At 39.3% G+C, this 16,049-nt stretch overlaps 1 protein-coding gene across 2 annotated transcripts; it reads left to right on the top strand.

Moving 5' to 3' along the window:
• The first annotated feature begins 809 nt into the window (after positions 1-809).
• On the top strand, positions 810-13,640 carry slc22a8l.2.L (solute carrier family 22 (organic anion transporter), member 8-Like Gene 2 L homeolog). 2 transcript variants are annotated; one of them, XM_041589990.1, is made up of 10 exons: positions 812-1,474; positions 1,594-1,697; positions 4,796-4,950; positions 6,370-6,538; positions 6,712-6,832; positions 6,970-7,085; positions 7,295-7,509; positions 8,801-8,909; positions 10,727-10,930; positions 13,014-13,640. In XM_041589990.1, exons 1-10 carry the CDS (start codon positions 1,142-1,144, stop codon positions 13,072-13,074), a joined length of 1,587 nt encoding a protein of 528 aa, XP_041445924.1. In that variant the 5' UTR covers positions 812-1,141; the 3' UTR covers positions 13,075-13,640. The 2 variants fall into 2 exon arrangements, with proteins under 2 accessions (XP_018112541.2, XP_041445924.1); XM_018257052.2 differs by lacking the exon at positions 10,727-10,930 and having other exon boundaries at positions 810-1,474.
• The last annotated feature ends 2,409 nt before the right edge of the window (positions 13,641-16,049 follow it).

The raw sequence follows: 16,049 nt of genomic DNA on the forward strand, positions 1-16,049 counted from the left end.
TTATTTAACACAGACAGGGCCTTAATTTAGGGCCAGGTTTCATGTCACACTGTGGGGCAGATTTATCAAGGGTCAAATTTTGAAGTGGAAAATATTTCGAAATTCTACAATCGAACTGAATACTACTAAATTCAAAGTCGAATTCGTAGGATTTTTTGCATCGCACGATCGAATTCTGATCGTAGTCCACTTTATTGCCCATGATTACCTTTCACTGATCTAACAGTATATATGCTGTGCCTTTCTAGCTTTCATTTGTATTTTGCCTGACGAAGGGGCCTTGGTGCTCCGAAAGCTTGCAATTTATTTTTATTGTTAGCCAATATGGGTATCACTTCTACAATACTTTTTGTATTTGTTTGTTTTTTTATTTTTTATAATTCCCCTTTTGTAAACCCTCTATTTCCTAAATGACCCTTATAATAATTTTTTAAAATGTGAATTATTTTTATTAAAATGGAGTCTATGGGAGATGGCCTTCCCGTAATTCCGAGCTTTCCGGATAATGGATCCCATTTTTAGAAATACGTTAATAGAAACCTTTTTGTGATTATACCCCCAATAATAACTTGTGAATGAGAAACTATCTATTCTGCCAGTGGATATTATACAGTATATCGTAACGTCACTATCAGATGTTTTACAGTAATACCAAAAAATAAATGATAAATTCCCTTGGTACATACGTCTCATGATAACAAACATTCAACAGACCAGTGCTGCCCTGATCACATCATAATGTAAATGTTTAATAAAAATATGTCAGTTATTGTTTTTTTTAGTTAAAAGTGTGAATCGTTAACACTCACACAACATTAAGCTGCTAAGTCATGCTTACTTATCTTCATGCCAATAAACTTAAGTTATCTCACTCATTACAGAGCAGTTTCACTTAGTGAAGAGAATCCGTACTCCAGGATCTAACAGAACAGAGGGAAGCCATTTCTGCACTCTAGAATTCAAGACATAGTAACTATAGGATCTGCAAGTTCTGCTCATTAACAGGCAACTTTGGATATCACTCTCTTTAGGATAATGCTGGATTCACTAGATGAAACTCATTAACATACATCTGTATTCATCATTGGGAAAGGTTTCACTTATTATTATTATTATCCTTGTTTACTAGAATGCAACCTTAATGACACTCGTCTTACCAATGGAAAGTCCAACTCTACCCGTGGCCATGGCGCTGAACGTGTTAGATAAGGACAGCCTTTTCTCCCCATTTCAGGCAATTATGGTCTCTCTTTTGTCGGCTCCATTGTGTTTTGTTGGCACCCATAATTTTATGCAGATTTTTGCAGCTGCTGTGCCCCCTTATCACTGCCACTCAAATATGACAATGGACCAGCCCCACCATCCAGAAGACCCATGCACTCAATATGTATCACCACTATCTAATAGTACAAAGCCATGTGAAGAGGGCTGGGAGTATGATCGTAGCGTATATACCTCTACAATCATCAGTGAGGTAAGTGAAGCTGGCTTTTCAAAAATCACATTTTATGCTCATTTTTGAAATTGTAATCTAGTGATATGACTATCATTACGGAGTAATTTTGCACACTGAGTAACCCCCCTCTTACACAGTGGGACTTGGTGTGTGACCGTCAGGCTCTGAAGGAAGTGGCTCAATCAGTTTACATGGCAGGGGTGTTGGTGGGCGCAACAGTGTATGGTACCCTTGCAGACAGGTGAGATAACCACTTTTTTTTTACATGGTGTCTGCATTAAGTGTTTGCATTAATGAAATGTTATTTTAAATATACTTAAGTTGGGGGGATGTAAAATCAGTCTGTATCTGTCTGTATCATTCTACTGTATATATTTATATTTTTTATAGCATCAGCTTCACATAATGGAGCTGTGTCGCTTGTGTTTAACAGAAAGTACTAAATATAAATCTGAATTTCATGACTACTAGGAATTTTTCCAATAATGGGCCAGATTCAATTCAGTGAGAAAAATGTTTATCACATTAAAAGTTACTGACCAGATTCAATATGAGATGCAATTAAATTCAGAAAACTTATCTCACGGTTTATCATGTGAAAACTCTATTGAAGTCTATGGTAGAGTCCTGCAGCGGGTCGGGTACCCGTGGGTTACCCGCAAAAACCTGTGGTACCCTGTGGGTTGCAGGTAGAGGTTTCGGGGGAGGGCATAGACGCGGGTCGGCGGTTCTCAGGGTTTGCGGATCAAGTTGTGGGTCTTCTCAATAGCGAGTTTTACTCCTTTTTTTCTGATCACACCTACTTCCAATGATGTCACTTCTAGTTTACAATGACAACACTTCCTGTTTTACTCCTTTTTTTCTGATCACGTCAACTTCTAATGATGTCATTTCTGGTTTACAATTGCAGCACTTCCTGTTTCTTGGGTCGCGGATAGGGTTGCGGATAAGGTACTTGCGGGTCGGGTAGCGGGTCAAAGCCAGTATGTATGTGGGTTGCGGGTCCGGGTTGCGGATCCGGGTTGCGGGTCGGGCTTAACAAATTGGTTCCGAGTCAGGACTCTAGTCTACGGTGAAAAAACTGTAACTGAATGTGGAGAAAAGTTTTTCTCCTTGAATTGAATCTTGTCCATGAGTTTTCACGTGATAAACCATGAGATAACGTTTCTGGCCCAATATGTGCTGGAATTATTTTTTTAATTTGCATATACATATATATCCTACAATGATATTTCGGTTAAATAAAACTTTTGATTGAAACTTATTTTTGCTGTCTCGTTTGATCATCTGAGATGCAATAATGTGCAGGGACAGGAAAGACAAAGTTCATCTTTAAATGAAGTTTGAGAATGGAGGTTCCCCAACCTTTTTTTTACCTGTGAGCAACATTCAACACAAACATGTTTCTTGTTGGTGCAAAATAAGTGTTGTGATTGGCTATTTTATAGACTCTATGTCGACTGGCAGCCTACAGGAGGTTTGGCAGTACACCTGTTTTTTATGCAACCAAAACTTGCCTCCAAGCCTGGAATTCAAATATAAGCACCTGCTTTGAGGCCATTGGAGCAACATCCAAGGTGACCAATAGGTTGCTCAAGTGTCACTGGTTGGGGATCACTGTTCTTGAATGTTAAAAATGTTATAAGCATATTCTGATTGCCTTTTTTTTACAGTCTCTATTTATATTTAACCTATCTCCAAGGTGAACCTTTACATCGACTGTTCAGCTTTCTGTTAACTCTTAAGCCCTCTTCTATTCATTTCTTTTTCAGGTTATACTAGTTTAATCCCATACTAGAAAGTTAAAAACCAAGAACAATAACTTATTAAAAAAGCATTAATAGTACAGGTATGGTATCTGTTATCCAGAATGCTCAGGACCTGGGGTTTTCCAGATAATGGATGTTTCCGTAATTTGGATCTTCATACCTTAAGTCTATTAGAAAACCATGTAAACATTAAAGGGGAACTCCGGGTTGCAAACCAAAATTTGATAAAGAGGCCCACATAACAGAGAAATCCCTAATATCCCCATCATAGTTACCTGTTTCTTCAAAAAGTATGAATAAATGCCATTTTCTATGCTGAAATCCTGCTGTTTAACAGTTATTCTCTTTCTGCATCATTTGAAATCCTGGCAGGGAAGAAGGGACTAAACACTGATGTTACAAATTGTAACAACTTCTCCACAGCTTACAGACAGCATGCAGGAACTACATAACCCACAATGCATTGCACTGTGATGTTCTGTTCCTTATTGAAATCACATGTGTAGTGAATTGTGAGGCTTGGAGGATGCAGGCTTAGAACAGATGGCTGCTGATACAAAGTAACAGTAGTCAGCCAGCTCAGCAAAGTAGTCAGACAGATCAGCAGGAGAGCAGGGGGCTAGGCTTAGCAAAATTGCTTGAAATTATGTTTACTTTTCAAAAAGCTCAAGTTATGTTTTTGTGGAGTTTCCTCTTAAATGAACCCAATAGGCTGTTTTTAATAATAATAAGGATAATTATAAGGATTAATTATGGTATATCATAGTTTGGATGAAGTACAAGGTACTGTTTTATTAGTACAGAGAAAAAGGAAGTAATTTTTAAAAATTTTTGATTATTTTGATAAAATTAAGTCTTTGGGAGATGGCATTTCCATATAATGGGTTAACGGATCATGAGTTAACAGATATCGGGTCCCATACATATACCTGTAATTTCATATTTACACTGTTTTGCATACCAGGATCTGGATGCCTCATGTGTGAGTGCATCACAAACTCCTCTTTATTAAAAAAAGTATTCACAAGGCATAAATGTAAGGCTATAGGGCTCATTAATGTATTTATTCAATAAGGGGTGATATAGTAACCCTAAGCTCATTAACAACCAGCAGGGCAGGATACACAAAACACTGGTACTTTTCACCCTGTCCCTTGCTGAACACCTACACAGTGCTCTATCATTCACAGAAGGGGATTTGACCCCTTATACAGTATGTCTAGTGAAGTGGGCTTTAGCAGGGTTAGTAAGAAAAATGTCAGCCTAAAAACAGTTGCTTTGTGGAAATTAATAAATAAAATGATTTAAAGTATACAATACTGAAATACAGCCATATCAATATAATTAGAACTAGTATAAATGAATAAATACTCAACAGCTAGCTGCTTTATGAATACATTGTGTAATTATTAATTAGCTGAACCTATGGTCAAGTAGAGATTGTTCATTCATATATTTAACATTTAATAACAATCAATGGGCATGGAGCTACAGCAGTGGAGAATCTGCACACAGGACCAATATACAGTAGGCTTCTGGTATAGATAATGGTTATCATTTTATGTTGCAGATTTGGAAGAAGAATCATGATCTTATGTTCCCTCCTGCAAATTGCTTGTATGGGAATCGGTGTAGCCTTTTCTCCAAACATCATCTTTTACTGCCTTTTCCGTTTCCTGACTGGCATGGGATTGTGTGGCCTTATCATTAATGACCTTGGTCTTGGTAAGTATTTGTATACTATGCGTAATGGTAAATTACAATGAAAAATATAATGTAAGTGTATTATACATTACAGCCCTAGCAACCCCTGGTTACATGAATTCCAGTTGCTTCTTACACTTCAATATTAAGGGGGTTATTTACTAAAAAAATTTCTGGTCTGGCTTTTAGGGGCAAAAACGTGAACTTTCGTGGAAAAAAAACTTGAATTATACCCCAATGCAGCAAAAAGCCAGAATCCGAAAACCCAGCACCTTAAACTTGTCAAGGTCACGTATTAGTCAATGGTGTCCCTATCCCAATTTGAAGATTTCATGGTCTGCGCTGGGTTTAGACCGATGATCCGAAAATCGAGCGATTCACGAGTAAAGTGAAAAATTTATACGATTCGAGTTTTTTTTCCGGACCCAGCTTTTTCAAGTTATTTTAATGATAAATAAAGTAAAATCATGGATGGGTGTTTGGTCAAGCTTTCTTTATTAAAAAAAATTAGATGAAATCAGATATTAGTAAATAACCCCCTAAGTGTTCTGACTTCCTTTTTCAGAAAAGACATAGGGCTTCAATGACACTTTAAGCAGGGATTTAACAAGAGCATGCCGGGCCCCCCTTCCAGAAAATTTTTCAATGCTTTGTACTTACACAACTGTACCTTGGTCCCCTCACCAGTCTGTCAGTTGTTCTCTCCTGTGACCCCTCAGCCTTGTTGACGTCCTCAGTGGGTTCATGTTATATACTGAATAGAAAGAAGGGTTGTTCATGTTTAGGTTAGGGTTGTTTTCATGTGTTCCACTGTAGGAGAATGCAACAAGGAACATAGCCCCTTCTTTAAAATACTCACTGAGGCACAGGCACGTGCTGGACATGGGTGGAACACATCAAGTTGTGTAATGCCCATGTGTAAAAGCTAGATATTAAAATTAGGGATGCACCGAATCCATGATTCGGTTCGGGATTTGGCCAGGATTCGGCCTTTTTCAGCAGGATTCAGATCCGAATTCCCTCCCAGGGACAGGGAGGGAAATTGCGTGACTTTTTGTCACAAAACAAGGAAGTAAAACATGTTTTCCCCTTCCCATCCCTAATTTGCATATGCAAATTAGGATTCGGTTCAGTATTCGGCCAAATCTTTCACGAAGGATTCAGGGGTTCGGCTGAATCCAAAATACTGGATTCGGTGAATCCTTAATTAAAATAAACTCTACTTCTGAATTTTGCCTAATCTATTAAACTCAGCATTTTCTTGTGAATCTGTTATTTTTGTAGCACACATTAAAAAGTAAGCACATTTGATTGATGTTATATCTGTTGTATATACTGTATTGTCAGCCTCCTCTTATAATCAATTGTACAACGAATCCCTTTTAGGGCTTTCTCTAGATTCTTATTCAATCTCACTGTAATTTTATCTCTATTTTACAGCTATGGAATGGACTCCAAAACGATATCGCCCAATAGTATCTATGATACAAGGTTATGGTCTCACTTGTGGAGCAATAATTCTTGTTGCGGTGGCATATGGCATTAGAGACTGGCGATGGTTACAAATAACAGTGTCCCTGCCCTATTTCATTTTCTTCCTACTTATATGGTACGTGTCTACTAAAAATGATAAAGTGAAAAGGAAGGGAAACTAGAGCATGACAATTTTAAATTAAAAAAAATGTAGGAAGCAAGGTAGTTAGTTCTTTCTTCCCCTTACTCCTGTATTACTGTTGTCTCCTCTAAGCTTTCAAAAAGCCTTACATTATGTTCTCGCTACAGCTGGGTCCCTGAGTCTGCTCGCTGGCTTTCACTCAAAAAACGTTCAGATCAGGCTCTTGCTAATCTGAACCGTGTGGCCAAAATCAATGGAAGAAAAGAGGGAGGCCCCATAACTCTTGAGGTAATAAGAAGCCCAGTATCCAGAATGTATATCTTTTGTTTGGATTTTGCTCTTGTTGTTAACAAGGTCACTCATTGTTTTGAGAATCTTTAATTTATATTGGTCTTCATTAGTTGCTGTCCTCTCTTCTTGCTTAGATGCTCAAAGTCGATGATCAGCAAAGTTTGACAACAACGACGGCCAGGCTGACGCCTCTGGACCTCTTCCGTACACCTGCTATGCGAACCATAACCCTTATTCTCTCCCTGTCTTGGTAAGACACTGATGCCTGTGCAATAGAAGAATCTAGTATCTGCAGTGCAATTAATTAGCCAGGGTTTATGCATTAATTTCCTTTTATCTACAATTATTTGCACTTCTCCATCTCTTAATTGATTATTTTCATTTAGTGCTTTATTTAGTAAGTATTTACTTACTTATGCATTTCTCCAGTTTATCTTTGCTGTACTCAATCTTCCCCAGGTTTTCCTGTAGTTTTGGCTTCTTTGCTCTTGCCTTGGATGTGGACCGTTTTGGCCTTAGCATATATCTGTCCCAGGCTGTATTTGCTGTCTCAGAGTTACCCATCAGGATCCTCGCTACCATTACAGCTTCCTACATAGGAAGAAGAATCACCATCTCCTTCTTGCTTTTCCTTTCAGGGATCCTTATGCTGTGCACCATGGCAGTGCCTAAAGGTAGTGTCAAGAAGCTGTGTCTGTTCCAATTGTCTATCCATAAACATATCAGTCTAGTCCAGGGATCACTAACCTTTTTTTTTGCGGCAAGCCAAATGTAAAAAAGTTGGGGGCAACCCAAGCATCAAAAAAGCTCATAGGGAGTGCAAAATAAGGTAATTGATTAGCTATTTGGTAGCACTATGTGGACTGACAGCCAGCAGGAGGCTCCATTTGTTAATGTACATGGTCTTTATGCCTCAAAAACTTGCCTACAAGCCCACAATTTAAAAATGAGCACCAGTTAATGACGTTCAAAACATATTTCATGAATAAAAATCTTGAGCATTTGAAGATCTGCTGCACCACCATATGCATCACTGTCCCTCATTATATAGCCTTATTCTGGTCTACATCTGGTGAGTAGGCTGACTCACTGGGTGCTGGGTGAAGGAGAAAGATGGTTCATACACACATCACTTTAAGCGGAATTTATTGGTCACATTTGTGTATACACTTTGGTGTATGGTGTGTATATAGGCTTGTACACAACTTACTACACTATATACATTATATGATGTGCACTTCCTTGTAGTTCAACTACTTCAGCTTTAAAAAAAATGAGTACATCAAATGGGTTGGTGAGGAACATGTTGCTCACGAGCCACTGATTGGGGATCACTCGTCATATTGTTATATTGTCCTGTTTAGCTTGCCTACTTTTGCTTTGCTTGGTACAATATATATATATATAAATATAAAAGATATTGCTCTATGAAGAAAGACCAAGTCAGGCCAACAACTTTTCAATTGAAAAAAAACCTCAGCATTAATGCTTCTTACAAAAGGTATTTACTTACATGCTCCTTGCAATTGTTTGGAAAGCCCCAATGCATCTGTCTAGCCTACTCTGATGATTAGTATGCAAGTGCATAGTATGCAAGTGCTAAGTTCAAAGGAAGTCATCTTGTAGGCTAAAGCATTGTGAAGAGAGGAAGGACTGGAATCTTGCAAATTCCACAGATCCAGGTTTCCTAAAAAGTTTGCAACATTTTCTGAGAGCTTCAGATGTCTTTCTAAGGATTTCCTGATGAAGGTTCAAAGACCCAAGGCAATGTGTAAATCCATAAAAAACACAAACTAAGTGCAAAGGGTGTTTTAGTTGTAAACGTTTTTAGTATGGAATGGCTTTCCTTTAAGCTGGGTGTTTATTTTCACTAGCCATTCCTCTTCATTTCCCACTTAATAAATATTACTATCATTTTATAAAGTGTACATGAATATGTAAGCATATATTGTTTGTGCTTCTCAGACATGCTACTGCTGCAGATGATTTTAACCGTCTTGGCTAAGGGAATTCTTGGATCTTCTATTGTCTGCTCCTACCTTTATACTGCTGAACTGTACCCTACAGTGCTCAGGTAAGCCTAATACAAGATACAAATAAAGGTTATAGTGACTGAAAAAATACAATTGGTGTAGCCTAAGAACTATATTTAAAATCACTGGGAGGGGAGGACCAAAATGTTAGGCACTCCCTAGTGATTATAATCACTTACCTGATACCCTGGGCCGATACTCCTGTTCGCTAAAAACTGCACTGCACCGTAGTGTCTAAAGTTTCACTGACACACAACATGCACGACACAAATTAGGCCCACCTTAGGAAGAATCTTAACCTTTGTGTTCATGTAAAATATTGTTAAATATGCAAGTAGACTTTGCTGCATCAGTTTATGGTTCATGGTCAATAGTTTACCCTATACAAAAAATTGGGGGGTTGTGGGAGCACTCTAAAGGCTAAATTAACGTATATTTAAGTATAATGGAAGTGCTACTTACAATGCACTTCCCTTTTCCCCTGTCTCATAAGTAATTCAGTATAAATGCAAGTACATGTGTTTACAGAACAGGGGTTTTTAGTTACAAAGTTATGATCATTAAGTTGAAAAGCCATCATACCACATCAGGGTAAACCCTGTTCCTTTTTGCTTTGCCTTCTGAGCACATAAAGACCCAATGTCGTCCTAAGACATGAAAAGATTAGGTTGGGTACACACAAGCAGATACTGTTAAAACAGTCTGAGCAATTTTGCACCAGCTAGAAGACAGATTCATGCTAGACTGTTATTGACTGAATGTATTAATTCATACCCAAACCAATTAAAGGAGAACTAAAGTTTAACTAAAGTAGGCTAGAAATGTTGTACATTGGGTTTTGGGCTTCTGTACCAGCCCAAGGCAACCACAGCCCTTTAGCAGTAAGGATCTGTGTCTCCAAAGATGCCCTAGTAGCTCCCCATATTCTGTTCTGCTGATTCACTGCACTGTTGTCACTTACTGAGCTTAGGGACCCACTCACAATATACAGTACACATAGAATTGAAATGTCACAATATAAGGCTGATTAGTAATTAATTCAGAGTCTCGTGACATGGCAGCTCAGAAACCAGTGCAGCTAGCATCAGAATATAATAATCAGAACTGTAGCATCAGCTTTTATTACAAGTCAACTTCATGTTCTAATTTGCAACGACCCCTAAGCTTAGCTTCTCACCAGCTGCTCAGAGCCCACTGAGCATATGAGTGTCACAGACACTTTCCAAGATGGTGACCTCCTGAGACAAGTTTGAAGTCCTGAATCATTACTGCTATTGAGAAGCGGAAACTTTAGACCAGTGCAATAAGTTCAGTATATAAAATATGTCATTTTAGTCAGATTTAGGGTTTAGTTCTCCTTTACATTGGCTACCTGTATGTGTAGACAGACTGGCCAATGATTTATTAATTTGGCCATCAGATAATACAAATAAGTAGGTAGTGATCTTTAATATTACTATGTATCATGAGCAACCATGAGCATGCTGATATATAGGTGGGCACAGTGGGGTAAAGACAGACTTGTACCACAGCTTTTAATATCACAGTTATTTTCTTCCACCTGGATAGCAGACTTGGTTAACCAAGTGGGGCATGAATAAGTGTCCACTTAAATTGATATATGATCATTAAAATAGCAAACAAAATAATCTTCCATTACTAAAAATTGCACTTTTCTTTCAGATACAAATGGAAAGATTAGGCTATAACGCTGTACTAAACAATGAACTAATGGCAAGCCTTTAGAAAGTTTAGGTGAATATTATCAAATAATTAGAATGGGTAGCTAAAGCAGTTTATTTTTGTTAATATAAATGTTATGGAGTACTATTGCAATTTTGATCATCTGTGCCTACAGGCAAACAGGATTGGGATTCACTAATATGATGATGAGGTTGGGTGCAATTATTTCCCCACTGGTAATGATAACCAAGGCGTATGTGTCCTTTCTGCCCTTGGTGATATTTGCCATCATGCCTATGATCAGTGGACTTCCAATTTTGTGGTTACCAGAGACTTTGGATTGTCCTCTAATGGATACAGTGGAAGAAGTAGAGTCAAGGTGAGAATGAAATAGACCAAAATCTTTGGCCCTTGCAACTACCCAGCACTTTAACAGGTGTATCCTCCCTCCAATGAGCAAAGCAGAAAGGCAAACAAACTGTAGGATTTAAAGAATACTACAGTTAAAGTTAAAGGAGAATTCAACCCTAATGTTAAAAATCCCCTACCCCCCTACCCTACATAGACCCCCCTCCCTCCTCCCCCCAGCCTAAGTATTACCCCAGGCAAATGTCCCTAACGTTTTACTTACCCCTCGGTGCAGATTCAGGCATCGGAGTTCACTGGTGCCATCTTCAGCTATCTTCGTAATGAGACCGGCGCTTCGGCAATTTTCGGTGCATGCGCAGTTGTCGGGAAACAGAGAATTGCTCCAACTACGCATGTGCCGCCACGCCGGTCTCATTCTGAAGATTTCCGAACAGAAGAAGATGGCGCCCATGAACTCCGATGCCTGAATATGCACCGAGGGGTAAGTAAAACGTAACACTTAGGCTGGGGGGAGGAGGGAGTGGGGTCTATATAGGGTAGATGGGTAAGGGTTTTTTAACGTAAGGGGTTGAATTCTCCTTTAACTGAAACCTCTTGTATGTGGGTCACAGTATGTTTCTGGCCTCTGTCTTTTACTATTTATATTAAAACAAGTTGTCTCGCAGAACACACGTTGCATTTAATTACTGCTTTACACAAACTGCCAACACCTGGAAGATAAAAAAAGAAAAATGTTATATATACACTAGTGGACTGTGTCGAAAGGTTAACAATGGCTCTACAGAAACAAAAACACTAGTGGGCTGCACTTGAAGATTAACAATGGCATAAGGGGAACATAAATACCAGGAGCTATCTGTGAAAATTGTTATTGTTATGATTGTTAACAATCATATAAATGGCCCAAATACTAGTGGCCCTTATTTGGATGTTAACAATTGATGGAACTAGGGTCATACACAAAATAAAAACATAATAGTGGCCTATATTTGTTGGTTAACAACTGGGGCAAATAAACAGTAGTGGGCAGGCCTAGATTTGTGGAAATGCCACCAAGGCCCGGGCCTAGGGTGGAAGGATTTTAGGGGGCAGAATGCTGCCCAACCACACCCACATTGGTTAAAAAACACTGGGGATGTGCTGGAATTACAATCATTTTTTAAATTTCCAGTGCACCAATCCCTACTAAGGGGAGGGACAGGGGTGACGAATGGCAGCTGGCCTAGGGGCAAATGCTATTTAAATCCAGCCCTGGTAGTGGGCTATAATGCATTGAAGTTTTAAAATGGCAAAAATGCATACAAACTAGTGTTATATTAAAGGCGTGGTTCCAGTGGCGTAACTACAGGGGGAGCAGGGGGTGCAATTGGGCCAGGGCCCGCACCCCCGCAGGGCCTCCCGGAAGTCACACGTCCACTGCAGCGCCGCACGGGAAGAGGGTGGGGGGCGGGGCCCGGGTGCACGGCCCGCCCCCAGCTAGTTCCGTCTCTGGGTGGTTCACCTTTCAGTTAACTTTTAGTATGTTATAGAAAGGCCAATTCTAAGCAACTTTTCAATTGCACTTCATTGGTTTTTTTTATAGTTTTTTTTATTGTTTGCCTTTGTTGTTGGACTCTTTCCAACTTTCAAATGGGGGGTCACTGACCCCATTTAAAAAGCAAATGCTCTGTAAGGCTACAAATGTATTTTTATTGCTACGTTTTATTACTCATCTTTCTATTCAGACCCTCTTTTATTCATATTCCAGTCTCTTGTTCAAATCAATGCATGGTTGCTAGGGTAATTAGGACCCTAGTAATTAAATTGCTGAAATTGCAAACTGAAGAGCTACTGAAAAAAGTTCAATAACTCAAAAACCACAAAAAATTAAAAATGAAAACCAATTGCAAATTGACTCAGAATATCACCCTCTTTGTCATCCTAAAAGTTAATTTAAAGGTGAACAACTCCTTAAACCAACAGATGCATACATAATCGTTTGTTCAAGTTCAAGTAAATAGTTCAAGAGTAGTTTATGGAAAATCGTGCCATCAATTCTGTATCTACATCAATTCTCTAATTTCTATCCCTCTTGATTTTACATTTCTTTTTAGAAAATCGAAATCTCAGACCAAGTTACCAAAGGAGAACTCAGGGCCTGCAACTAAACTGTAGATAACAGCAATACTACAACCTGTATGACAACTGGAATTCAAGACTGTTCATTAGGTCCCCCTGTACACAGCCTCAAAGAGAAAATGGTTTCTTATAGCAGTGCTCTGTGTTACAACAGATAAAATATTCCCTCATGTAGAACTCCATATTACAACTGCAACAATATCTCATCAACAGGAACTGTTTCTATTTGTACCATGGTGCTCTTACTCATGAGATAAAGATGATCTCACAATGGTCTACATCTGCAAAATGAATTTCACATTTCTTACTGGTGTTATTATCAAACTTGTGTATGACTGCTATTCACTCAACTATTACAGAATTATCCCAGTGAAAATAAGCCTGTGAACAGGTTTAACCTAAAATGGCGCTGTATTACATCATGCTGAATGCTAATTTCATGTTCCTTTATCTAAAACATTATAAGCTAGATGTGTGTCCTTTTTTCAAAAAGTCAAAAACAAACCCCAGCATAATTCCATGCCTATTCTTTTAGTCCAGGGAGCCTTATTTATCAAAGTCTAAACTAGCATCCACGCTTGGACTTTATTTTTTATTTTAAAAAACCACCATGTAATCAGATAGGGGACAAATAAAAAACGAGAGCGAAAATCCAAATCTAACAATTTTTTTGGATATTTTTACCGAATTGCTCAGTTTTTCAGATTTTTGCCTGAAAAGTCCAAAATGAATAGTCAGATTTTTGAGCTAATTCCAGCGCAGACCACAGCAACTTCCAAATTGGATAGGGACCTCTCCCATTGACTTATATGCAACCTCAGTAGGTCTGAGATGGCAGATTTTGAGATTCAGACTTTTTTCCAAAAATTTTGAGGTTTTTTTTTCTACTAAAGATTCAGATTTTATAGTTATAGAAAGCTTTTTTAGTTTTTTGCATTCAGACTTTAATGAATAACCCCCTATGTGTCCATGTCAGCTTTATTTGTTTGAAATTACCAATTTTAATACAATCAGATAAAATCGTTCACTTATCATTAAATTGATCGGAATTGTTGGGGTGCTAGCGATCGTATTGACACAACAGTCACAACAGTCAATCGGACTGGTTTAAAAATTTTCGTCGTGAAACAATGAAATTGGTCAGTGGATCGGACAATCAGATAATAAAAGATCTATCACTGCATATTCCTTTTGTGAAATTAAACAAAGGGATTCGATTTCTCCTCCCTGGCTATCTCCTATACAAGGATTTCTCCTCCCTGCCTTGAATAGGAGATAGAAATCGAGTGCCGCATGATGGATCGTCGCCCTGTCGCCTTTTCTGAAGAGGAGTGCAGGCAGAGTATCAGTATGTTATTTCTTAATAAAGACTTCGTGAATTTAAAGTTAAATGTGTCTTAGTGGGTTTTTTTTTCAATGTACAAACAATTTTTAAAAAAAAATGTTTTTATTTAACTGGTCCTTTAAAGCAGTAGGGTTGCCAACTTTTCCTATATTTGTTACCGGCTGGTGGGGGTGGGACCAAAAGGGGCGGGTGTGCGGAGCATATTGTTGCATATTCCTCATCAGGTGCTGAGTATCTTCAATGCTGATGCTCTGCCAAGCCTCTACTGCAGCCACCTTCAACTCCTGCTTGTTCTGGGGGGATTGTTTCCTCTTCAGCACATGGAAGGCATGCTCAATTGGATTTAAATCAGGTGACTAGCTTGGCCATTCAAACATTTTCCATTTTTTAGCTTTGAGAAACTCCCATGTTGTCTTACCAGTATGTTTGGGATCATTATTTTTTTGCAGGATGAAGCGCTGTCCAAAGAGTTTGGAGGCATTTACTGGAACTAGAGCAGATAAGATGTTTCTATACACCTCAGAATTTATTGTGCAACTGCCTTCAGCAGTTACATCATCAATGGAGATGTGTGCCAGTACCTGTGGCAGCCATACATGCCCCCATCATAGCATCCCCACCACCGTTTAACAGATGAGCTGGTATGCTTTGGATCTTGGATAGTTCCTTTTCATCTCCACACTTTCCTTTTGCTATCACTCTGTTACAGGTTAATGTTGATCTTGTCTGTACATAACACCTTTGTCCAGAATGTTGCAGGCTCTTTTAAGTAAGTTCATGACAGGCGTTTGGGGATTTTTCTTGACCATAGTGAGGATTCTTCTGTCATCAGTAGTGGAGGTCTACCAGTCCCTTTGCGAGTTCACCGGTGCATTCTTTCTTCTTAATGATATTCCAGACAGTTGATTTTGGTTATCCTAAGGATTGACCAATGTCTCTAATGGTTTCATTCATGTTTTTACACTGAGAAGCAGAGGGTTAAATCAAAGAAAAAATTGTCTTTGTCCCAAACATTATGAAGGGCATTGTATGTGAGATCTTACAGCCAACACAACAAAGATACAACCAAAGTCTCCTCACATATTGTTTACCATGGATGGGCAAATTGTTCGTTCAAATGATTGTTAAGCCTGTAAGCTTGTTGTCACGATCGCCGCCCGGAGCAGGACCAGGAGCTCCGGGCGGCGCAACTACCTCTTCCGACGCCGCTCCCAAAATGGCGGCGCCCATTGCCGCCATGTGGGTAGCGGCGCCGGCGCAGAGACGCCTGCGCGCAAGTGCGCAGGCGCGAAGACGTCACAACGGCGCGACGGACGCAGGCGCAGCGCGTCGGTCGCAGACGTGCTGACGCCGACGCAAGGGCGCCAAAAAACCCCTTTAAAAGGACGCCTGAGGCGCCAAGATGGCGCCCGAAAATAGCATCTCGTTCCTGAGTTGATTCCTGGGTTCCCTGCTTCTATTCCTGTTATCCCTGAAGATATTCCTGATTTGATCTCTTGTTGTTGACCCCCTGCCTGGACTTTGGACTCTGTTTGTATTCTGCCTGCCTTTTGACCTGTTGCCTGTACTCTATTACCCCTTCTGCTTATCCCTGGAGACCACGATCCTGATCCCTCCTGAGGGGCTTCCTCCTTGATCCAGACAACCTCCCCAGAGGGAACTCCCA

Source organism: Xenopus laevis, chromosome 4L (genome assembly GCF_017654675.1).
Source record: "Xenopus laevis strain J_2021 chromosome 4L, Xenopus_laevis_v10.1, whole genome shotgun sequence".
NCBI classification, from domain to species: Eukaryota; Metazoa; Chordata; class Amphibia; order Anura; family Pipidae; genus Xenopus; species Xenopus laevis.